The sequence below is a fragment of the Mobula hypostoma genome, chromosome 15, assembly GCF_963921235.1.
Source record: "Mobula hypostoma chromosome 15, sMobHyp1.1, whole genome shotgun sequence".
Lineage (NCBI taxonomy): Eukaryota > Metazoa > Chordata > Chondrichthyes > Myliobatiformes > Myliobatidae > Mobula > Mobula hypostoma.
Genome location: NC_086111.1, coordinates 56488086 through 56513545, shown reverse-complemented (window position 1 = coordinate 56513545; position 25460 = coordinate 56488086). Strand labels below are relative to the sequence as shown.

Sequence of the window (25460 nt, the reverse complement as noted above, 5' to 3'; positions counted from 1 at the left end):
GTAGCTTTTGTGTCTGCAATTGTGCTTATTACAGATCCTCCCCAGAATATGGTAGAACTCTTTTCCAAGAAAATGCCCCATAGCAGCTGGCAAGTCCATCACAGTCTCCAAAACCCTTTCACACAAGCAAGAGTTGTACATATATCAGGCATCTGTAAATCTCTTTTTTGGTCACTACTCCTGACACACCCTTGTGTTTGTTGCCATTTCTGAACAGGGTAGGGTTTTAACAGAAGCATTCCTAATGGTTTGATCAAGTTTCAACACTTCAGTCACTTGGGATATTGTTTCCAATATACTGTAGAACTATGCATAGAAGAATATAGGGTCCATATAATACAGGTAATACTTTAAAAAGATTCAGCTTATAGTTTCATCTTCGCTTCAACAGTAAAATAGAAAGACAACCATATAACTTAGTATTTTACAAATACAAAAGGAAATTACAATCAAAAGAATGGATTTCTGGGACTTAAACCTAACAAGGATATTTGCAACTAATATAACCAATAATGCAATTGCTTAAGGTTTGCAGAGCTTTGTTTTTGGAATATTCCTTCCAACTTTCTTTCCACACTTTCCAGCCCAAAGTCACTGCAAAAATATCACAATTACTCAAAATATCCTTCCTTACCCAATCTTAACATTTATCCACAATAGGCTCTCATACTTCAATGAACTATTCGGAACAGATGTTAAACAGTAGGTTAGTACCTCTAAACACTAGCCACCGTTGATGATATTTGTCCATAACAGCTCCTATTATTTTAGGCAACTCTATTTCAAGTCAGATAAGTCAATGAAATCAGAGATACGTTTTTTCATAAAATTCAGTTGTGTTAATGTTTCAGACATGCCATTTTATATCATCTCTCAACAAATGGAAAGGAGAATGTTTATATAGTGCAGACATGTTCTCAAAAGTAAAAACTAAAGTAACACTTTAGAAAATTTTAAAACATACCGTAGAAGCATGCTGGTAGTGTGCTAGTGACTGCGAGTTCAGGGAAGGTCCTTGAATTTCACTCTGAGGTGGACTGTAGATCTGCTGTACAGCAGGGGGCACTGGCTCATGAACAGATGAGTAAACTACACTCTGCTGGCTGCTTTGGGAGTCAGAATATAGTGTTGATCCTTGCCCACTGTCACAAGTGCTATCAGCTTTAAAAGACAAAGTTGATAAATAGCAACATTTGTTTCCAAATCTGTACATTTGTTACAATACAAATAGAACAATATAAACAGCATACCATTCTGTATCAAAGGCTGACAGACCCTCTGTGGCACAAAGCATTAAAGTAAACATGTCCACTAAGTCAAGATCTATCTTAAGATTGCACTTGCAGAAAAGGGACGGGAAGGAGCAGCAAGCTCAAACCTGCCTATATTTTCACAATAATTCAAAAGTTGCAGTAGTGGGCAGAAACAGCAATCTGAACAGACAAATACTGTTGATGTACAGGAGGAAACAATTTTATCTCTGTAGAACAAGTGAGTTGCCATGCTAACTAGTGGGATAAAATTTTGGTTTAAATAAGTTAAGTGATCATTAAGTTTGAAAGCACAAGTAATTTCTAATATCACTTATCTGGCTGCAGGTAGTTGTCGACAGTTTTTCCAGTATTCCTTATATAAAATGCTGCATTTTTATTTGTAGCTGAAACAGCTAGCAATTATTGAACATGTTATAAAAGAGTAAAGTAATAATCAAATGAATTAAGTTGTAGAGCTCACATGCAACTCAAAATCTATTTATGAAATCTATTAGACCTTTAGAGCTTCAACTGAACTGCAAGCTTTCATTTTGATATCTGCTCTACATTTTAATGATGCAAGTAAAAATTAATCTTGCAAAGAATAGAAATGTGCATTAGCTCTAGTACAGCCGCTACAGTGCTAATGTTGAGTAACAATGTTTACCTTGGAAGTTGTGTACAATACTTAATTCAGTATCCTTGGGTGCAAAATGAGCACAATGTTTCATAACTGACATGTTAAAGATTAATACTTTTGGCTTACAGCTTCTTTTCTCACCTAATACACAATAAAAAAGAAATACAGTCATCTCTAATATCCTGATATATTGCCCTACAGGTAACAGCAGTGAAATTGAAATAATATTATAGTATTGATGCAAGCCAAATTTCCAAGATTATTAATAAACCATAGGTAGAATAGAGGGAAAGAAAAAAAGAGCCTAGTAAAAGAACAAAGAAACTTTCCTTTGAAAGTACTTCCTTTTAGTCCCTTCATGAGAAAGTATTTTTTTTATTTGATGATTGATAGTTCTACTGTAACTCATTCAACCAGGAAGCAGCCAGGCAGGTTCAAAATCAAAGGATGAAAATATGAAAATTTTGCAAAGACATGTTAGTTAAATGTGTAGCTACAATACAGCAGAAAGATGCAGCACTTAACATTTTTTGGTAGTAAAGCTACTTGCCACATTGTTCCAATAACACCAACAAACCTGTAACCTTTACATTAAATGGAACAAAGGTAGCAAGTGAACTGAAATGCATCATGTGTAGGCTTCTCTTTAAATCACAATACTCTGACTTGAAAACATGTTATCTTCTTTGTTGCTGTGTCTAAAGTCTAGAATTCCCTATCAATTAATAGGGACTTGAGGGGCAGCATTTTCTGTACAGGGTTATAGGATCCGCTGTAGAAAAAGCTGTCAGAGGAAGTGGTAGACCAGGGGGTATAATTACAGATTTCAGAAGACATCTGGATAGGTTTAGAGGGATATAGGTAAAAGAAGGCAAATGGAACCAACTCAGAAAGACATCTTTCATTAGCATGGATGAGTTGGGCTAAAGAGCCCCGTTTCTGTGTTGTATACTTATGACAATAACGTGGGAATTCCTTCCGCAGAAGGATCGAAATACAAAGTAAATAACTATCAGGTATGTCATGTCGCAACTGTGTATTTTGAGATCTGCAGGAGCATGGAAAGAGAATACAACCATACTGCTTCGTTGGAAGGTATAGGAGTGGAGAGTTGGTGAATTGAAGATTGATGGCAAGAAGTCCTAAACTTAGGTGTCTCAGAAGTTTATAGAGTGTACCCACATAATGATCAGAGCAATGTTTGAAGAATTCTTGAATATTTTAACAATGTTATATGTGTTTTTCCAATGAAGCTTGTCTCTACCCAAAAGAGACACTGGATAGCAGAGCCCAAATTTGCCAATGAAATAGAGCTCAACAGTTAAATAATATCCATAACTTCCTATTTGTTTCGAATATTACTTGTACTGACCAGAAAAAAAACTGGAAAAAAAACCAGCAGACAGGGCCTAATGAAATGTTATTACATTTTAAGATCTCCTGCTTGTATATGCAACCTAGTTTCAGAGTTTTATTTCTACAAAGACTCTTGTATGAAAAAGATTACACTGTCCTAAAAAACACACCAGTTAAATAAACACAAACATCTCACAGTTGAAAGAGATCTATTAGTCAAATTTACAAGTTTCACTCTTCGATAATCTTGTTTAGGCATTTAATTAAAGGGAATGCAGAAGGGAGAGAAACATTAATCTTCTCAACTGTTTAAATAACATTTGTGGGCTTAACCAAGAATAAATATCATGCTTAATTATAGAAAATGTACTCAGCTTTTTATTAAGTGTGATTTTCCTAATTACTTTCATCTCAGACAAAACTGTTAAGAAGACACCAACTTAATCCATGCTCAAATTTACAATCACATAACCTCACTTACATATCATGGATGCAATACTGTTCAGCAGACTTGGACACACATGTTGTTCAGCTTCAGGTTCTTCCAATTCTGAGGGGATATGTTGACCTTGATGGGGAGTGTCAGTAACTTGATGAAAACAGTTCTTCTTTTTCTCCCTGTTCTTCTTTTCTCTTTGTGCATTAGCCTCATTTACTTGCTGACTCCTTTCCCTTCTCCACTTAATTAAGGCTATTCTGTCCCGTATTGACTTGGCAACAATCTTAGAATCACATTCTTGAAAGAATCCAGAGTCAATCTGCAAACAGAATGCCATGATTGTATTAAATGTTGGAATGTACACAAATTAATGCTCCTCAACTCTAAGTTTGATGGGATAATATTCATTTATTTGATATTTTAAACAAATCATTGTTTCCTACACATTCCAAACAAATATAAAAAACAAGCTGCTAGAGTAACTCAGCAGGCCAGGCAAGGCAACTGGCTATTTCAGAATTATGCACCAACCATGTCTGGCTGCTCACATTAAATTGAGAATCTTCCCAAAGTATTATTATAGAAATGTGAATCTATTCACTCTTCTGTTATCCATAGCAGGTTAATCTTGATGTGTAATTTCTGGCAGATACTTACCATTAAGCACTTAAAATTATATTTTTAAAATCAAATAGCTGTTCTACAAATTTGTGATAAATTTCCTCTCAAAGGGTAGAAGTTGCAAAGGAAGATGAGATGGGGATCTTTCTAAAATATTTAAAGCATTGAGTGTTTTCTCAACGTTATGCAAAGAACCATAGAAACAGAGCAGGGGGCTTGTCTACTGAGTCCTTATGGGTGGAGCTGAGAAACAGGAAAGGTATGGCCACATTAGTGGGATTGTATTACAGACCACCCAATAGTCAACGAGACTTGGAAGAGCAAATCTGCAGAGAGATAGCAGGCAACTGCAGGAAACATAAAAGTTGTGGTGGTAGGGGATTTTAATTTTCCATACATTGATTGGGACTCCCATACTGTTAGGGGTCTAGATGGTTTAGAGTTTGTAAAATATGTTCAGGAAAGTTTTCTAAATCAATATATAGAGGGACCAACTAGAGGGGATGCAATATTGGATCTCCTATTAGGAAACGAATTAGGGCAAGTGACAGAAGTCTGTGTAGGGGAGCACTTTGGTTCCAGTGATCATAACACCATTAGTTTCAATTTGATCATGGACAAGGATAGATCTGGTCCTAGGGTTGAGGTTCTGAACTGGAAGGCGGCCAAATTTGAAGAAATGAGAAAGGATCTAAAAAGCGTGGATTGGGACAGGTTGTTCTCTGGCAAAGATGTGATTGGTAGGTGGGAAGCCTTCAAAGGGGAAATTTTGAGAGTGCAGAGTTTGTATGTTCCTGTCAGGATTAAAGGCAAATTGAATAGGAATAAGGAACCTTGGTTCTCAAGGGATACTGCAACTCTGATAAAGAAGAAGAGGGAGTTGTATGAAATGTATAGGAAACAGGGGGTAAATCAGGTGCTTGAGGAGTATAAGAAGTGCAAGAAAATACTTAAGAAAGAAATCAGGAGGGCTAAAAGAAGACATGAGGTTGCCTTGGCAGTCAAAGTGAAGGATAATCCAAAGAGCTTTTACAAGTATATTAAGAGCAAAAGGATTGTAAGGGATAAAATTGGTCCTCTTGAAGATCAGAGTGGTCGGCTTTGTGCGGAACCAAAGGAAATGGGGGAGATCTTAAATAGGTTTTTTGCATCTGTATTTACTAAGGAAGCTGGCATGAAATCTATGGAATTGAGGTAATCAAGTAGTGAGACCATGGAAACTGTAAAGATTGAAAAGGAGGAGGTGCTTGCTGTCTTGGGGAAAATTAAAGTGGATAAATCCCCGGGACCTGACAGAGTGTTCCCTCAGACCTTGAAGGAGACTAGTGTTGAAATTGCAGGGGCCCTGGCAGAAATATTTAAAATGTCGCTGTCCACGGGTGAAGTGCCGGAGGATTGGAGAGTGGCTCATGTTGTTCCATTGTTTAAAAAAGGATCGAAAAGTAATCCGAGAAATTATAGGCCGGTGAGTTTAACGTCAGTAGTAGGTAAGTTATTGGAGGGAGTACTAAGAGACAGAATCTACAAGCATTTGGATAGACAGGGGCTTATTAGGGAGAGTCAACATGGCTTTGTGCGTGGTAGGTCATGTTTGACCAATCTGTTGGAGTTTTTCGAGGAGGTTACTAGGAAAGTGGATGAAGGGAAGGCAGTGGATATTGTCTACATGGACTTCAGTAAGGCCTTTGACAAGGTCCCGCATGGGAGGTTAGTTAGGAAAATTCAGTCGCTAGGTATACATGGAGAGGTGGCAAATTGGATTAGACATTGGCTCGATGGAAGAAGCCAGAGAGTGGTGGTAGAGAATTGCTTCTCTGAGTGGAGGCCTGTGACTAGTGGTGTGCCACAGGGATCAGTGCTGGGTCCATTGTCATTTGTCATCTATATCAATGATCTGGATGATAATGTGGTAAATTGGATCAGCAAGTTTGCTGATGATACAAAGATTGGAGGTGTAGTAGACAGTGAGGAAGGTTTTCAGAGCCTGCAGAGGGACTTGGACCAGCTGGAAAAATGAGCTGAAAAATGGCAGATGGAGTTTAATACTGACAAGTGTGAGGTATTGCACGTTGGAAGGACAAACCAACGGAGAACATACAGGGTTAACGGTAAGGCACTGAGGAGTGCAGTGGAACAGAGGGATCTGGGAATACAGATACAAAATTCCCTAAAAGTGGCGTCACAGGTAGACAGGGTCGTAAAGAGAGCATTTGGTACATTGGCCTTTATTAATCAAGTATTGAGTACAAGAGCTGGAATGTTATGATGAGGTTGTATAAGGCATTGGTGAGGCTGAATCTGGAGTATTGTGTTCACTTTTGGTCACCAAATTACAGGAAGGATATAAATAAGGTTGAAAGAGTGCAGAGAAGGTTTACAAGGATGATGCCGGGACTTGAGAAACTCAGTTACAGAGAAAGGTTGAATAGGTTAGGACTTTATCCCCTGAAGTGTAGAAGAATGAGGGGAGATTTGACAGAGGTATATAAAATTATGATGGGTATAGATAGAGTGAATGCAAGCAGGCTTTTTCCACTGAGGCAAGGGGAGAAAAAAACCAGAGGACATGGGTTAAGGGTGAGGGGGGAAAAGTTTAAAGGGAACATTAGGGGGGGCTTCTTCACACAGAGAGTGGTGGGAGTATGGAATGAGCTGCCAGACGAGGTGGTAAATGCGGGTTCTTTTTTAACATTTAAGAATAAATTGGACAGATACATGGATGGGAGGTGTATGGAGGGATATGGTCCGTGTGCAGGTCAGTGGGACTGGGCAGAAAATGGTTCGGCACAGCCAAGAAGGGCCAAAGGGCCTGTTTCTGTGCTGTAGTTTCTATAGTTCTATGGTTCTAGCACAAATTTAAACTAATTCCACCAACCTCCCTATGCCCACAACAGTGCAAGAAAAAGTATAAGCAAGGCTAAGGTAACTTGACATCAAAAGCAGTTATTGGCTTAAAAAAAACACAAGCACCCTTTAAATCATCCAGTAGACAAGAGCATCTCCTCTGATTATACAGATTTCTTCCTCCAAGCTCCTTTTAAATAAATGGCAATTTCCCCAGGTCTCCCATTCCCCACCTCCAGGACCTTTTTGTTTCATGCTCTTACTACTCATGCCAAATTTTGTTTTCCCCCAACCTGAAAGTTCAGCAATAGATTATAACCAAGTCCCACCATTCAGCTAAATATAATTTGCTTCTTTGACTCAATAAATCAAAATGGCAAATGTGCTATACATCATAGAACCAAACTGGGGAACAGGCTACTTTACACCTGCAGTTTGGACTCTTCTAGGGAAATGTAATCTCAATAATAGTTTAGATTCAGCTTGTGAAAGGCATTAGATTAACCACAAACTAGTTTTGAAGTTAAAGACAATTACATCCCAGCAGGAGCAAGGGAGCTTCTGTAGATTAGAAAATCAGGAAAAATGGGAGATATTTGAAGGAATATTCTCACCAATGTATATTCAACTGAAACATAAAAACATCCAATGGCAAAGTGATTTGATGACAAACTTAGTCATGAAGCATTGCCAAGAGTCAAATGAATTTCAACAAAGATGAATAGATAACTAAATCAGACAAAGAACAGACAAAACTGACAAAGAAAAAGAAAAGCACATAATAGTGGGGAAGAAACAGTCCAATAATGGGAATACAGTTATCAGTTTAGATATTGTTCACCCAGAATTGATAATAAATACCTTCTCATCCCAACACTTTCACTTAGATGCAAGGTTAACCCTCAACCTCTCAATCAGCATCAAAAGATAATTATCCTCACGCATACTACATTGACACAGGTGATGAATATATTGCAAAACAGAAGCAACATTGCAAAATATTGATAAATACATTTGGATATTAATGTGTTGTGTCATCATACAAATTAAAATTAGGTTTCCAATTTCTAAGACAACTTTGCTTTGTGATAACAATGATACTCACCATTTCTTGTGCAACATCGTCAGGATTTTCTTTATTCAAGTCAAAACTGAACTCAATTGCACCATTATCTTTGGGCTTGCCTTTCAGCTTCTTAGGATCATCAACCCAGAGTCTCATTGCAATTGAATTTTTTGTACCATCATCTTCTTCAGCAAGTTCAACCCTTACCCCAGTGTCCTCCGCAAAAAAGGCATGATTTAAAAGATCTTTTATAGAATATCTGGAAAACAATTCCATACTCAATTATTCAATATGGGTAAAGTTTCTGTGCTGGGCACAATCTGATATCTTGGCATAAATTCCAGCTACAGGTGCATCAGTTTTGGAAAGTACTTACTCATATCAACCACATTTTATTTAATCATTGGCATGAACCAGCAGATTTGGGCAATAATTTAGAACACAACATTTTAAATTCTACCTTTAAGATATCTTGACACTGAAGAACATCAGTTTGACTTACACAGCTAGAAACAGACCTATCAAAAAAAGTTTAACAGCCAGGTTATCACTTGTTTAACAACCAAATGAGGAATGCCTTTGATTATTTTAGTATACTATAGGTATTCTCTCTTAGTTTAGAAAGCAACATTTAAAATCTTAAGCTATCAGTGTCATTTACATCCAAAAAGAAGCAGCTTAATCCTTCAAGGCCTACATTTTGCATAAATGTAAGTGGCCAATGATAATCAATTTAGTCTGTAGATGTACTGTAGGTAGTCTTGTGGGTTTCTAGTACAAGTTAAATCAAGATCAGAAATTATCTACATTGAACTTGCCTTTTGGGAAGTCAAACCGAAGTTAAAGTATATTTATTATCAAAGTACACTATCCTGAGATTCATTTTATTGCAGACATTCACAATAGAACAGAGAAATACAATAAAATCAATGAAAAATCACACTAAGACTGATAAACAACCAATGTGCAGAAGACAAACTATGCAAATACAAAACAAAATAATAAGAAAATAAATAAATAATAGTGAGGATATGAGCTGTAGAGTCCTTGAAAGTGAATGCACAGCTTGGACTAGGTAGGGCTTATACTATGGAGAATAAGTTGTTGTCCAACAGAGGGATCTTGGAGTACAAGTACTTAGTTCACTGAAAGCAGCACCACAGTTAGACAGGGTGGTGAAGAAAGTGCTTGGTATGTTAGCAGTCATCAGTCAGGGTGCTGAGTATAGTATTTGGGACATTATGTTGCAGTTGTACAAGACATTGGTGACACTGCTTTAGTCACCCATTACATGAAAAACATCATTAAACTGGAACGAGTGTAGAGATTATGAATGCAAGAGATTCTGCAGATGCTGGAAATCCAGCACAACACACACAAAATGCTGGAGGAACTCAACAGATTAAGCAGCATCTATGGAAATAAATAAACAATGGATGTTTCTTGCAATGACCCATCAACAGGTATGGTATGAGAATAAACCACTTAACTAAACTTAATACATATACAAATAACTAAACAATTAACAAAAGTCTAAAATGAAATCTGAATTTGTCAAACCAGGTTTTTTTAAAAAATATATACTGTACAAATGATTAGTCCTAAAAATCCATGATGCATTGCACCTATGTATCTGGAATACAATATAGCGTTCTTTAATAACATTAAGAAAATAAGTACATCTTGTAAGCTAAATCAAGGACTTGCTGATAACCAGCTGAAGAACATTTATTGCAAAGGGCTCAATAATCATTTATCATTTCTAGGAAACTATACACTCTTGTCCTGATTTTGTTACAAACCTTTCTTCTTTATTTTGGCAGATGCATTCTCCAATGATCTCTTTTATTTCTGGGTCTGTAACTTTGCCAAAACTTGCTGGTTTTACTCCCTAAAAATTTAGAACACAAAGTTGAACCAACTTAGAAACTTTAATTGTACGGGCTTGCAGAAATGATATTTAAAGCTTTTAAGATTACTACCCAAGATTAGCACAAATTTCAAAAAGCAGACATTCAAAACTGTGGATCCCTTATCATTGTTTGGATTTCCAAATTGCATTCAACTCATTTTTAATATCATTACCATTAACAATTCACTGAAGTTTTTCTAAAATGCATTTATTTTTATGTATTGATCTCAAACTACATGGAACTTCAGAAGAATATTTTGTTAACTAGAAGTGTTAAATAAACATCTGCTAAAACTAATTTGATAAACGTATTCCCAATGTGCAAATAACTCCAGAATCTGTTTTGCTCATGCGCACTATATTGTTTTCTTGGAAAATGTAAGAGCTACAAAAATCCTGGAGCCTTTGCTACCTTGTGGCATCCTTTGACTACCTTGCTCAATAGGAATGTGCCTCAGGGATGATCCTGCTTTTGTTTGCCTTTGACGAAGAGTACCAAAGACTCATGGCTTTGCACGATCTTAAAAATGGGCAAGTCTTGACAGTGATCTAGATTCTTCTACAAGGGGATGTGATTGTTCTTTCAAAATCCACCAGGATCTTATAGTTCACTTGGTGGTACTCTTAAGTATGTTGAAAGGACGCATTATGTTCATTTAATTAACATTTAAGATTTGTTGCTAAAACAAGCTTTCAGATCAATTTTTATTTGGGGGGGGGGGTTTATTGATACCAATTCTTCATCTCTTGATCTAATTTCAATTCATTATTTTTTGTTTGTTTGAAAGATAGTTCCCTGGAATATAATATCTTTGTAAATTAAGAATTGCTTGTACTGAAATTAATATACTCACCGTGAAACTAGATTCATTGCAATAAACAAGCTTCCTTTTTTGACTTGTTTCAGTTCCTTTGGAAAATGTTGTCCCCCGCCCCACCCCAACAAGAACAACTTCTCACAAATTTGCATGCTTTCTGAAACAGTCAAACTAACCATGGCTGGCCTTGAACTTATCAGTACTAATATATTTCATGTCCCTCAATTTTCTTAAAGTCTTGCCACTAAAGTCATGTTTTTTCCCCTGGGTCATTAAACGCAAGGGCATATGCTATTGATTCTCACCAAACCTCTTTGGGTTGATTGATAACCCTTGAACTACATCATATGATATACATCAACAATATGCTGTTCATGCTGCTGATGAATGACTGCAGTGTTAGATCCAGCTCAAACCAAATCATCATGTTCACTGATGATACAACAGCAGTTGGCATCATCAACAATAAGGATGAGATGGTATACAAAGAGGTAAAGTGGCTTGTAGTATGGTCTAAGCACAACTCAAGTCTTAATGTGGACAAAACTAATTGTGAACTTTAGGAAGGTGCAGGCTAACCACTCCTCAATGCACATAAATTGCTCCTCTGTTAGGAGCACCAAGTAGCTGGGAATGGGCATAAATGTGCATAATGGATGATTTCATCTAATCCCTCAACAACACCTCTTAGTCAAGAAAACACTTCAGTATCTCCACCTCTTGAGAAGGGTCATCCAAGATATTTATCAGGAGTGCTGTGTGGAGTGCTCTTACCAATGTCACAGATCCTTCCCATCGATCCCACCATCTCTTTGACTCCCTACCATCAGGCAGGAGGTACCGTGCATTAGATCAAGGGCATTTAGGAAAGGAAACAGCTTCTTCCCTAGTCTTTGAGACTTCTGAACTTCCTGCCACCACCCAGGTCTCATAACTTACAAAGCACCAGGAACTGTTTACTTTTTAAACTTCTGTTGTAAATGCACCGTATACAAAATGTCAATCTTCTGGAATATGTTTTATTATTTAACTTACTTGTGGCAATATTACTTTGTGTGTTACGTATGAGTTACATGTACCATGTTGTGCATCTTGGTATGGAGGAACACCGTTGCATTTACCAGTAAACATGTATACACAACAGGATGACAAACTTGAATTTGTATTTAGGATTAACATTCAGACAATATATTCAATTATGTCAAAAGGCTGCAGTTTGATTCAATGGGTACTTATATCAATGGTCTATATAAACAGTAGTCTACTTCCACATAGCTATCATTCTGGACACAGCTACACCCAAAAGTTCAAATGCCATTAATAGGTGACCTCCCTATCCTCCAACATCAAGGATTGGTCATCATTGCAAATAAAAACTTTGCAAAACAAGGGCACATATCTAACAAGTCAACTACATCACAGCAACAACTCTTAGATCAGAAGTTTGTAATTCTACAAATAGATGCATCAATAGTGCTGTTGGTCTACATCTCAAGATAAAAGTTCCTGCATACTTAGAAGCACGCTGAAAAAACTAATTTCAAATACCAATTGCTGTTCTTTTCAGAAAGCAACTCCTGATATTCAACTTGGTTGCATATAAAATGCAGATTTGCAGAAAAACAGATGATATTTGCCTGTATACTTCCTTCAAAATTATTATGCTTTCCCCATTTCTCCCCTGAAAAGTATCGTACACATTTTGTTTTTTTCATATTCCCTTATCTTCCTTGTCACCTCTGGGGCTTTGCCCCAAAAGAAAATGGGAACCAAAGACTACACCCAGCATGGACTGGAAGCATCATATCCAAAAATTTCACCCACCGTTTCTGTTTCCATGTTGTACCTGTAGAAAACTCATGGGAGACCATGACAAAAGTAGAGTCTAATTCTAATCACCTGTTTTTAGTACAGTCCTAGGGAGAATGCAGAAATGTTTACTTAGAATGGTTCCATATATTAAGAATTTCATCTATAAGGTTGTGCTGGAGAAAACAATATTGCTTTCCTTGTACGTGAGGATCCCAAAAGGATGATACAAATGTGATTTGTTTAGATTGTGAAGTTGTATCACTTAGGAGAGACTCAATGAATAGGGATCATAGATTCAAACAAGGACATGGAAGACAGAAGGGGTAAAAAAAAATAACTGCAGAAATTATGATTTGAAATTCTAGTAGAAACAAAATCAATATTTTCAAAAAGGAATATGATAGGAACAAATGAGAAAATTTGCAGTTATGGGACACAGGAGCAAATAAATTTCTCTGCTAAGGGCACAGATTTGATGGGCCATTCTGTCTCTAGTCACCTCATAACATAATGATGATTTATGAATAATATATAAAAGAAGAAGCTATTTTGAATTTGTATAGAACAATGATTAATGCTTTGCATTAAATGTTAGTATTTTGGTTTCCTTTTGAACACCTCAATTTAAGGTATTAAGAAGTGCATAAAAGAGATGAACTAAGAGATTTTCAATTATAGAGATTTAGGCTGCCCTCCTCAGCAAAGAAAATGTTTATTTTTTTCCCCCCAAAGATAGGAATGTTTTGAAAGACTGATAAAGAAATAGCTTTAGTAATTACAAACCCTGACTTAAAATAAAGAACAAGAGAACTAAATGTAACATGAGGATTTTCCCTCCTCCTTTACTCCCCACAGCAAAGAAAAATATTTTATGTAAGAGAGTTCAATTTTTGAAAGCTGGTGAAAGAAGATTCAATAGAAAATTAGTCATTCAACATGAAAACAGGTCATTAAGCCACACAGCCACATTGACCAATTAGGCACCCTTACGCACTAATTCCATTTTCCAGCCCATAATATTCCATGCCAAAGTAATTCAAGTACACACATTAAATGGTGTCAACGACCATGCTTCAACCACTGTCTCTAGCAGTATGTTTCAGGTACTCACTGCTCTGAGCAAAAAAAGATCCGTTTCATATCTCCACCCTCCCCCCCCCAACCAAAATCAACACTTGTTTTGTCTGCCTGTGATATGAGGGCAGTTTCCTGCAGTCTACCCTACCTATACCCTACAATTTTAAATACCTCGATCATATCCTCAACCTTCTCCATTCCAGGCAAGAAGAGGCTTTTTGGGGTTTTTGTCAAGTTTCTCTTTCTTTCTTTCTTTATTGATGACAATCTAGAGTAGTGAGAATGGATCCCAAGTAAGTGGTGTGCTCTTCATGCAAAATGTGCGACAGCTGGTGATCTTCAGTCTCCCTTATTGCAAATTTGTGAGAAGTGTATTTGGTAGAGCTTCTTACAGACTGTATTAGGGAACTGGAGTTGTAGCTGGATGACCTTCAGCTCATCCGAGAAGGTGACAGAGAAGAGCTTAAGAATGTCAGGAGGGTAGTCACAACAACGGATTTTTAGAATAGGGAAAGGGATAGGGTAGAGTACCCCTGCAGCTATTCCCCAAAGTAACAGGTATACCACTTTGAATACTGTTGGGGTGGGAAGACCTAGCAAAGGAAAGCCACAGCAATCATGTCTCTGGCTCTGTGACACAGAAGGGAGGAGAAGAGGTGAGCAGTAGTGATAGGGGCTCAATGGTTAGGGGAACAGACAGGAGGTCCTGTGAATGAGAATAGGATTCCCAAATGATATGTTGCCTCCCAGATGCCGGGATCAGGAGCACCTTGGATTGAGGAAGGATAAGCAGCAAGAGGTCAAGGCCCCTGTTGGTACCAATTACACAAGCAATTAGGGTGACAAGGTCCTACAAAGTGAGCTCAGGGAATGAGGTATTAATTTGAAGGACAGGACCTCCAGGACGGCAATCCCAGGATAGTTATCTGTGCCATGTGCTAGTGAGGCTATAAATATGAAGATAATGCAGTTTAACATGTGGCTAAGGAGATGATGCAGGAGGGCAGGCTTCAGATGTTTGGATCATTAAGCTCTTCCAGGATAGGTGGGACCTGTATAACTAGGACGTTCTCCACCTGAAGTGGAGGGAAAACAAATATCCATGTGGAAATATTTGCTAATGCTGTTCCAGGAAGCTTAAACTAGATTTGCAGGGGGATAAGAACCGTAGTGCCAGAGCTTGGTGAATGGTTGTGGAGAGATATTAAACCTGCATACAAAGACAGCAATTTAAAGGTTGAGTGAGCATGGTAGAACTAATTACCTGAGTTGCCTCTATTATAATGAATTAAGTATTGTAGGTTAAGGCAAATGAGCTTAGAGCATGGATCAACACATGGAATTATGATATCGCAGCCATTTGTGACACTTGGTTAAAGGAGGGACAGGACTGGCAGCTCAATATCAGGGTTCTGTCGTTTTAGAGATGATAGAGGGGAATGTATTAAAGAGCAATACCCGTCAGGGAAAATATCACAGCACGGCTCAGACAGGGCAGACAGTGGTGGTGGCGGTGGTGGTGGGGAGGGGTGTGGGTGGGCTCGTCTACTAAGGCTAAATGTGTGGAACTATTGCATAAGAAACGGATGACCATATAAATGGGACTATATTTATAGACATCTCAAAAATCAGCTGGATTTAGCAGGGCAAATTTATAAAGAGATAGCAGACAGTTGCAAGAAAAATAAGGTTGTGATAGTAGGTGATTTTAGGGGACTACTGAATCTAGTGATTATAATTCCATTAGTTTCAAGATGATTATGGAGAAGAATAGGACTGGATCTCAGGTTGAGATTCTAAATTGAAGAAAGGCCAATTCTGATGGCATCAGAAAGGATCTGGAAGGTGTGAACTGAGAAAGGTTGTTTGCTGGCAAAGGGATGCTTGTTAAGTGGGAGGCTTTCAAAAGTGAAATATTGAGAGAGCAAAGTTCGTGTGTTCCTGTTAAAATAAAAGGCAAGGTTAACAGATTTAGAGGGCCTTGGATTTTGAGGAGTATTGGAGCCCTTGTTAAGAAAAAGGAGGTAGCTTATCAAGCATAGGCAGGAAGAAGCAAATGAAGCACTTGAGGATAAGAAAAGCAATGGAATATTTGAGAAAAATCAGGAGGGCTAAAGGAAAGTGCAAGGTTGTTCTGTAGACAAGGTGAAGGAGAACTCCAAGGACTCCGACAGATATATTAAGACAAAGGAATAGCAAGAGACAAAATTGGTCCACTTGAAGATCAGTGTGGTCACCTACATATGGAGCTGAATGGCGATGGGGGAGATGTTAAGTACATTTTTGCATCTGTATTTACTCAGGACAAAGTCTATAGAACCAAGGCAAAACAGTAGTGAGGTCATAGACTGTATCCAGATTACAGAAGACGAAGTGACTGATGTCTTGAGGCAAATTAGGATGGATAAATCCCGAAGGTCTGACAAGATATTCCCTCAGACATTGCAAAGGCTAGTGCAGAAATTGCAGTGGCCCTGGCAGAGAAATTTACAGTATAACTTCCTAACTTTTACTGAGGTCCTGGAGGACTAGAGGACAGCTAATATTGCTCTGATGTTCAAGAAAGAATCCACAAATCAGCTAGGAAATTGTAGGCCAGTGAGCCTAACTTAGTACTATTCAGTTATTGGAAGGCATTCAAATATTCTGCACTAGCCTTCTACAAGATCTGAGGGGATACCTTGTTAGGCCGAGGGGATACCTTGTTAGGCCCTGGGGATTTAACCATCCTAATAAGTGGGTGCAAGTATTTGGATAGATAAGGTCTAATTAGTGATAGTCAAAAGGCTTTGTATGTGTTAGATTATGTCTAACTAATCTTATAGAGATTTTCTAGAAGGTTACCAAGAAAGTTGAAGACGACAGTGGACATCATCTACAATGGAGTTCAACATGTACTTTGGCAAGGCCTATGACAAAGTCCCACAAGGAAGGCTGTTCTAGAAGGTTCAATCATTTGGAATTCAGGACGAAGTAGTAAATTGGATTCAACATTGGCTTAGATGGAGAAACCAGAGAGTGGTAGTAGATGGTTGCCTCTCTGTGACAAAAGGCCTATGACTAGAGGTGTGCCACAGGGATCAGAGCTGGGTCTGTTGTTTGTCATCTATATTAATGATTTGGATGATAATGCGATAAACTGGATCAGCAAATTTACAGATGATACCAAGACTGGGGACATAGTGGACAGCAAGGAAAGCTATCAAGAATCAGCTGGAAAAATGGGTTGAAAAATGGCAGATGGAATTTAATGCTGAGGTGTTGTACTTTGGTAGGACTTACACAGTGAATGATAGGGCACTGAGAAGTGTGGCAGAACAAAGGGATCTAGGAACAGTGGTGTCACAGGTACAAAAGGATATAAAAAGAACTTTAGGCACATTGGCCTTCATAAACCAGAATATTAAGTACAGGAGTTGGGATATTATGTTGAAGTCGTATAAGATATTGGTTAAACCTAATTTGCAGTATTATTTGCAGTTTTGTCACTTACCTACAGGACAAATATTCGTAAGATTGAAAGAGTACAGAGAAAATTTAAAAGGATGTTGCCAGAGCTTGAGGACCTAAGTCAGAGAGAAAGGCTGAATAGGTTAGGACTTTCGGCCTTGGAGCATAGGGGAATGAGAGGAAACTTAATCAAGGTATACAAAATTACGGAGAGAGTGTGTATTGATAGGGTAAGTGCAACAGACTTTTTCCACTGAGGTTGGGCGAGACTAGAACTAGAGTTCACAGGTTAAAACAATCCTCTACCATCAGCCTTTCTCCAAATTTGTATCCAGTTTGCCAAATTTCACTGAACCTCTTAAATTACAACATATTGGACCAGTTTTCCCTGGAGAATTTTATCAAAGTCCAAGTAAACTACATGTCCTGCTCTGACATCATCAATACCCTTGGATACCTCATCTAAAACTCAATCAAATCGACCAGATAAGATCTGCCCTTAAAGAAATGTTGGCCAATATGGATTAGACTCTCTTGCTCCAAATGATCATTAATCCTGCTCTTCAGCATTTTCACCTGCCCTCCAGTCAACAGGAACCTCTTGTGGTCAGCTTAATAATCAGTTAAATCCCCAGCATTCTCTTCCCTTGCCTCCCACAGCAGTCTGGGATAGATCCTATCCTGCCCAGGGAATTTATTGAATTTTAAGACTGGCTCATGCAATAAGTACCAACTCTTTTATTGATTGAGACTGATACCAGACTTTCAAGATTACCTTCCCTAAATTTTCCAACTACAAATTCAATTTCCTTAATACTGATGAAAAGTATTTAGAAATGCTCCCATGCCTGCTGATTCTATACACAGCATAGCTGTGGCGAATGGACCTTTATCTTTCTATGGTTATTCCTTTGTCCTTAGTATACTACAAATGTCTTCAGTTTAACTTTGATCCTTTCTTATAGTGATATCTTACTGCCCTTCTCTGCCTTCCTAACTTCCTTTTTAAGCATCTCCCTACACAATACTCCTGATGGCCTTGCTTGTCTTTAGATCCTTATGTTTCCTTTTTAACCGTTTATCCAACCTCCAATAACTTTTAACATCCAAGGTTCTCTGAGCCCGTCACCCTTGGTTTTTATCCCAAGAGGAAGAACTATTGATATTTCCCCTTTAAATGCTTCCCACTGTATACACCCAGACTTGGAGGTAAATGCACCTAGTCAATCTTAGCCATCCTGTCTCTCTCTAATGAAACTTGCCTTCCCCAATTTAACAAATTTATGGTCCATCCTTAGCTTTATTCATAACTACTTTGAGATGTATAGAGTTATGGTCACTATTCCCAAAGAGAACCCCCACTTACACTCCCATCACGAGGTGAGATTCATTCTGTGAGATCCAGTGGTGCTCCTTCACTGTTGGTCTATCTACATCCTGTGTCAAAAGGCTTACTTGAACACATTTTACAATGTCCATCACTTCACAGCCTTTTACATTCAGGCAGTGCAAAAACTGTCCATATGATTTTCAATCAGTTCTGCACAATATATAAAACATTAGATTTAATTCATCTAGAACTTCCTTACCAAAACTTCAGACTTTTCCCATGAGTTAATGACAAAACTACAGTTTTAATATTAAGCAAATTCAAGAATCAGTTACGATCAGGTTTATTTTCGCACCCCTGATGGAGCACGTTTTGAATAACTTAACTCAGATTTGCTCAACTGTGTGCACACATATCCAGAACTAAGATCTTAAACACCAATCAACTCGTCTGCTTCATAACAATGACTTTCTCAAATAGGAGGAGAAAAAGAAGAAAAAATACATAAAGCAGACATCTAACTCAAGGGAAACCTTAAAATTCAATAATCCTCTTTGCTTTAACATGCCTTTATTTGAAATTAGTTGATATAAACTGCAATGCCGTGGGGGGGGGGGATCAAGATTTTGATTTAAAATATTAGGGAAATATATTCTTCCAAAAATGAACTGAATTCTCACTGACCAACACAAACATTGTATATAAATCCTGACTTCTCAAACAAACTCATCATTTAATTTGTTTACATTATATTAGTTACTCCAATTTAGCATAAGAAGGTTGTCAAAAATATCGCACAACTATGTTAATTTCTGATTTTTTTTTAAACGCTCAAAAATGTAGCACAGTGGTCTTTTTGAATTTGGATATATTCATTGCCATGGGCATTGTAAATTTGACTCTATAATGAACAGTGACTAATACCCTAATACCACAAGAATAACAACATTTTACATTTAGACTAGCATGAACAGCAGATGCTTCCCAACAGAGTGGGAAGAAATCCAGGAAAAATCAGAACATATTTCTGCATTTTGTTGCAATGATTTTGAAGTTATAATTGAAGCATAAAATAAACAAAATGAAATTTCTAATTCCCAAATTTATTGGATCTGAACCATTAAACTTCATATAGAACAAATGAATTCTGCATAAATATGCAAATACTTCCCAATATGTAATTGAAGTTATGACAGACAGAATTCCACAATATGCACTCTAGAAAGAATATAAAAATGTTTTTTTTCATCCAGACAAAATAATACTCAGTGATTAAATTGTCATTTGTTAAATAGAGAAAGCTGTTAAATGATAACTTAGAAAGATTTTAAGCAGATGTCATAATATTAAGAATTAGTTCTATTTGTATTACTTCTTCCACACAAAATGAATTGGTTACAAATGATAAACAGAATATTTTACACATCCCAGCCAAGTAACGTGAAACACTTGCCTCCAATAACATCACAGAATTAAATGGACTTAGAAATCTACAGCATTCATTATTAGGAATTATTCCAAGCAACAACAAGCACCAGAATGCATTTAAAAAAATTCAATTGTACATCCAGCACATATGGTCAGATGCTGATCAGAACTGATTGAGTAGCCAGGCCTTATGGCTGATTTCTATTATACATGATGAGACCACTCCAGCAGAATTTTTTTTTGCTCCATTAATCCAAAGATGCTACAAAAACACCATTGAAAAAGTGACAAAATATCTTTTATGTTTAAAATAATATATTTTTTCTATTTTTATCCCACTTTGATAACCTCCAATGGATTCACTCTGAAACCAAGTATTTCCTGATCTGGAAAAAAAATCAAACAGCAGACACTGAAGATTTGAAATAAAAACAGAAAATGCCAGTAGGATTCAGATCAACCAACCTGACCTTATTTCCTTAAAAAGAATTAGATAAAATTCAGTGCAAATTTCTGGGAAATGAACTACAATAAAAAATCCTGTCTGCTTGTAAGTCTAAGCTGCTTATTTTTTTTTCTTCCCCCCCCCCGCTGCTTATTTTAATACAAGTAGAACTTTTGTCTGTCAGTGCAAATGAATTAGATTATTACCAGCTTAAACACATTTGATGCTACTTTGAAATCGAGAGCATAGCAAATTAATATGGTTAATAATATCAACTCTTTAATAGGGTATTACAACAAGTGCACATTAAAAAGAATCCAATTGTGCTTTAAATATGAATGCTATTTGGTATTCCACTTTAAATTTTCCTATACAGTATCCAGGCTACCTTTAGACTGTTCCCTTTGGCAGAACACAGTTGTTTTAAAAAAAAAGACACAAGGTCTAAAACATAAATGCACTAAAAAACAGAACTCAAGATAAACTTTGTACTGTATATGGCAGGTCTGACACTCAATTTACCTTTATATTTAGTCATATTTAAATTTCACATTTAAAACATTAGCCCAAAAAATAAGCTTAATCAAAAAGTTATATAATTAGACCATAAGATATATGAGCAGAATTAGGCCATTTAGTCCATCGGGTCTGCTCTGCCATTCCATCATGACTGAACCCAGATCCCACTCAACCCCATACACCTACCTTCTCGCTATACCCTTTGATGCCCTAACTAATCAGAAAACTATCAACTTCCACTTTAAATACACCTACGGACTTGGCCACCACTGCAGTCTGTGGCAGAGCATTCCACAGATTCACTATTCTCCCGCTAAAAATACTTCCTTCTCACCCTGTTCTAAAAGGTCACTCCCAATTTTGAGGTTGTGCTCTCCAGTTCTGGATACCCCCACCATAGGAATTCATAGTATATTTACAATTTTTAAAACCATTTTTCCTTCTTATAATTAACGCTACACATACACACAAAAAGTTAATTTACTTCTCTATAGATTGGTACAAACATTTCAAAATCTAATGAAATTACAGGATATTGCTGTATAGCATTTAAATCCCACAAGGATGCCTCTCCTACCAGAACCAATACCAGCGTCCCAACAATATAAATCATTCCTTCTGTAATACACTCACATGCAGATTTTTTCTATTTCTATGCCCATTAATACACTGCATGGTGGGGGGGGGGGGTTCAGGTCAGCCAGAGGAAATCACCTTGAACCCCATGAAATCATCACTCACTTAGACATAAACTCCAGTTAATGCCCTTCAGACAATGTCATTGTTTCTATCATGGACCATCATTTTTGCCTGTTTTCCTTCCACCTGACTGAATGCCCACTTAAATTTTGCAACTAATAACTCCCAAGGGAAATTGTTAATTCATCTCTACAAAATACTGCATTGCACAGCATATTGACTACTACAAATGCATACCCAAGCATGTGGGCTCAATTCCAAACCATTTTGTCAAGAATCCAACACTGGATAGACATTCTGAGATGTATTCATTTTATATATATAATCTCCGATGCATTTTGCAAATAGTTTGCTTCGACAGAAATCCAGGATCTGCACCTCAAGCCCAAAGTTAATGACTACCCATATTGCACAAACAGGCAAATACCATTAGGAAAAACTAAAAGGTTAAATACCAAATCAAATAAACTTGAGAATGGAATATCAAGTATCAAACTAAATACATTAGATAACAATGAAATGTGTTAGAGACTTACTAACCTCAAAGCAGAATACAGTATAAGTTACCTAACTGGCATAGAATCTGGATACAAGATGTTTAAAGCCTGCAAGCTTGATAAAATCTTGAAATAATACAGTATCAAATCATTACTACCACTAGATTTGGACTATGGGATTAATAGATTTGTGGCTAAATTTGTCGATGATACAAAGATAGGTGGAGGAGCAGGTAGTGTTGAGGAAACAAAGAGCCTGCAGAGAGACTTAGATAGTTTAGGGGAATGGGCAAAGAAGTGGCAAATGAAATACAATGTTGGAAAGTGTATGGTCATGCACGTTGGTGGAAGAAATAAACGGGCAGACTATTACTTAGACGAGGACAGAATTCAACATGCAGAGACACAAAGGGACTTGGGAGTCCTTGTGCAGGATACCCTAAAGGTTAACTTCCAGGTTGAGTCAGTGGTGAAAAAGGTGAATACAAAGTCGGCAATCATTTCCGGAGGTATAGAATACAGGAGCAGGGATGTGAATTTGAGGCTCTATAAGGCACTTGTGAGACCACACTTGGAGTATTATGTGGAGTTTTGGGATCATTTTATAAAGGATATACTGACATTGGAGAGGGTTCAGAGAAGATTCACAAGAATGATTCCAAGAATGAAAGGGTTACTGTATGAGGAACGTCTGGCAGCTCTTGGGCTGTATTTCCTGGAGTTCGGGGGTGGGGGGAGGGGGGGAGGAATCTCATAGAAACGTTCCAGATGTTAAAAGGCCTGAACAGATTAGATATGTCAAAGTTATTTTCCGTAGTTGGGAAGTCTAGGACAAGAGGGTATGACTTCAGGATTGAAGGACGTCCAATTAGAACAGAAATGTGGTGAAATTACTTTAGTCACAGGATGGTAAATCTGTGGAATTTGTTGCCATGAGTGGCTGTGGAGGCCAAGTCATTGGGTGCACTTAAGGCAGAGATAGATAGGTTCTTGATTAGCCAGGCTATCAAAGGGCATGGGGAGTGGGGATGACTGGAAGAATTGGATCAGCCCATGACTGAATGGTGGAGCAGACTCAATGGGCCAAATGGCCTACTTCTGCTCCTATATCTTATGGTCTTATAGATACACCATACAAAAACATTAATGAAACCCGATTGAATTGTTAACCCTACAGAGTTTAAAATCTAAGGTGATGCAGGCTTCAATGGCAAAGCCAGTATTTGTTTGCCATTCTTATTTGTCTGCAATGATCATAAATTCCATTTCTGAACCCAAACAGAATGTTTGTGGAATTGCTCTCACAATGTTATTAAGGAGCAAGCCTTGGATTTAGAGCTAGTGACAGTGAAATAGAAAAGCTTCTACAGATCTACAAGAAAACTACACAGCTATGATGGATACCCTTGGACATTAGCTGAATGCTATTGACGTGCAAACCATAACTGCAAGAACAAACATTTTGGTAGTGCAATCAATAGCATTTAATGGACCTAAATGATAATGATAATCTTTATACAAAAAGTTACAGAAGACAGGGAAATTAGGAGGATAAGAAAGGGACTTATAGAATTGCTCCTATGGGAGCCAACAAGGGACCTAATGAAGGGTTGAATTACCTCCTCGTTTCACTATAAAGTCTCAATGTTTCAAGGATTTTACCACCAAAGTTAGTAAAATATATATAAACTGAAGATTAAAATTAGGGAGAATCTGATGAAAGCAGTCAAAACAGGCGTGGAAGAAGATAAAATAGAAACATTACAAAGACACTGTGAGGCATCAACACCTAACAATTTACAATGCAATACATGATAGAATAAACTTAATTTAGCTTCAACAGTAGAGGAAAAATCCAATGTAGTAATTTTCCAAAATATAAGTAAACGCCCTTCTCCGTTTCACATACTGGCATGAAGGAATGTTGACACCGTAAATACGAGGCTTATGTTCTCTTGAATTGAGGTCATCTCAAACAGAGCAACAAACTAAGTTTGACTTCAACTTAATGGCAATTTAGTACTTCAATCCCCCTTTAATCTTCATTTCCTTGGGCTCCTGCATTGCTCCAATGAAAACTTTCTACTAACCATTTCATATCAGTTCTTAAGCTTTACAGCAAGTTCAAGAATTTAAACTTAAACTACCACTCACATGTTTTCTGCTACCAAAGTCCCAAACTCCCTACTTAAACCATTCTGCTTCCACCCTTCCATGATAATGCCTTAAAGCTTATCTCAGATCACTTAGTCATTTGCCTGATTATCAGCTACAGTGCCGACAAATTTCATTTGACTGCATTTCTGCAGAACACTTTGAAATGTCTTACTTGGAAAATACAAGGACAAGTTGGTGCTGAAGCAGGATTTGTAGTTCCCCATAACAAGCTCATTTGTAGGTTCCTTTACGTATTCTTCTGAGGACTAATTTTCTAAACATTCATATGCACACATCTCAAATCATTTTTGAAACTTCCTTCTTTGAAGACTTCCTAATGCAACTGCCACAATAGTTACAACTGCTTTGAGCACTCTATATTATTGTAATACTCCAAATATGCTCAGTTGTACATTTTGAATTTTACCAAACCTTCTAAGAGTCTTGCATATTTTTGACACATTAAGACTTAATGTATTGTTGATATCATTTTTGTCTGTACTACAAGCAGGAAAATATTAAACTCCTATTAAGTATTCTGCTACTTAGATGCAGTAATTTTAAAGACGAACACTAATTGCTGCAATGGTTACAGTTTTGTCTGTTGCCATAGTCCTAGCTTTATTCAGTGCCCTCAGCTACTTTTTAAATATCGAGGGAAATAAATTGGCTGCAAATTGCCTTCTATGACAGTGGGTAGCTGGTAGCCAAAATGGTCATCTGTTAAGCACTTCCAGCTGATCAAGCTTACAAATGCTTCAGCCTTTTCTTGATTTCTCAGGTGCTGAACCATGCCACCTTCAAGAATAGGGATGTTCAAAATGTACAACTGACCATAGTTGGAGTATTACAATAATAGAGTGCTCAAAGCAGATGAAACTATTGTCTGAATGTCAAATGTCACTCACTAAGTCCATGGTTCAGTTTGTTGAAATTAAATACCAGTCCCCATTTGTTTATGAGGACTTTGCAAGATCAACTGGGCTAGGACTTATTTCCAAACGTGGTGGCCAGTTTGATGCCAGATGGTCTATTCAGTTTTATTCCTTCTCTGAGATCAAATCAGGGAGCACTGAAAAGTCAACAAGGTAGGTCTG

General features: G+C 37.4%; 1 protein-coding gene across 4 annotated transcripts in view; it reads right to left on the bottom strand.

The window, feature by feature from the left end:
• wnk2 (WNK lysine deficient protein kinase 2) overlaps positions 1-25460 on the bottom strand; it is a 169418-nt gene that overhangs the window by 83257 nt on the left and 60701 nt on the right. For 3 of the 4 annotated variants that reach the window (XM_063068119.1, XM_063068120.1, XM_063068121.1), the window contains exons 5-9: positions 10022-10110; positions 8259-8478; positions 3731-4007; positions 1921-2034; positions 965-1161 (exon numbers count right to left, since the gene is read on the bottom strand). In XM_063068119.1, the coding sequence (XP_062924189.1) occupies positions 965-1161; positions 1921-2034; positions 3731-4007; positions 8259-8478; positions 10022-10110 (897 nt within the window). The remainder of the gene's footprint in view (positions 1-964; positions 1162-1920; positions 2035-3730; positions 4008-8258; positions 8479-10021; positions 10111-25460) is intronic. The other variant, XM_063068122.1, reaches the window with a different exon arrangement.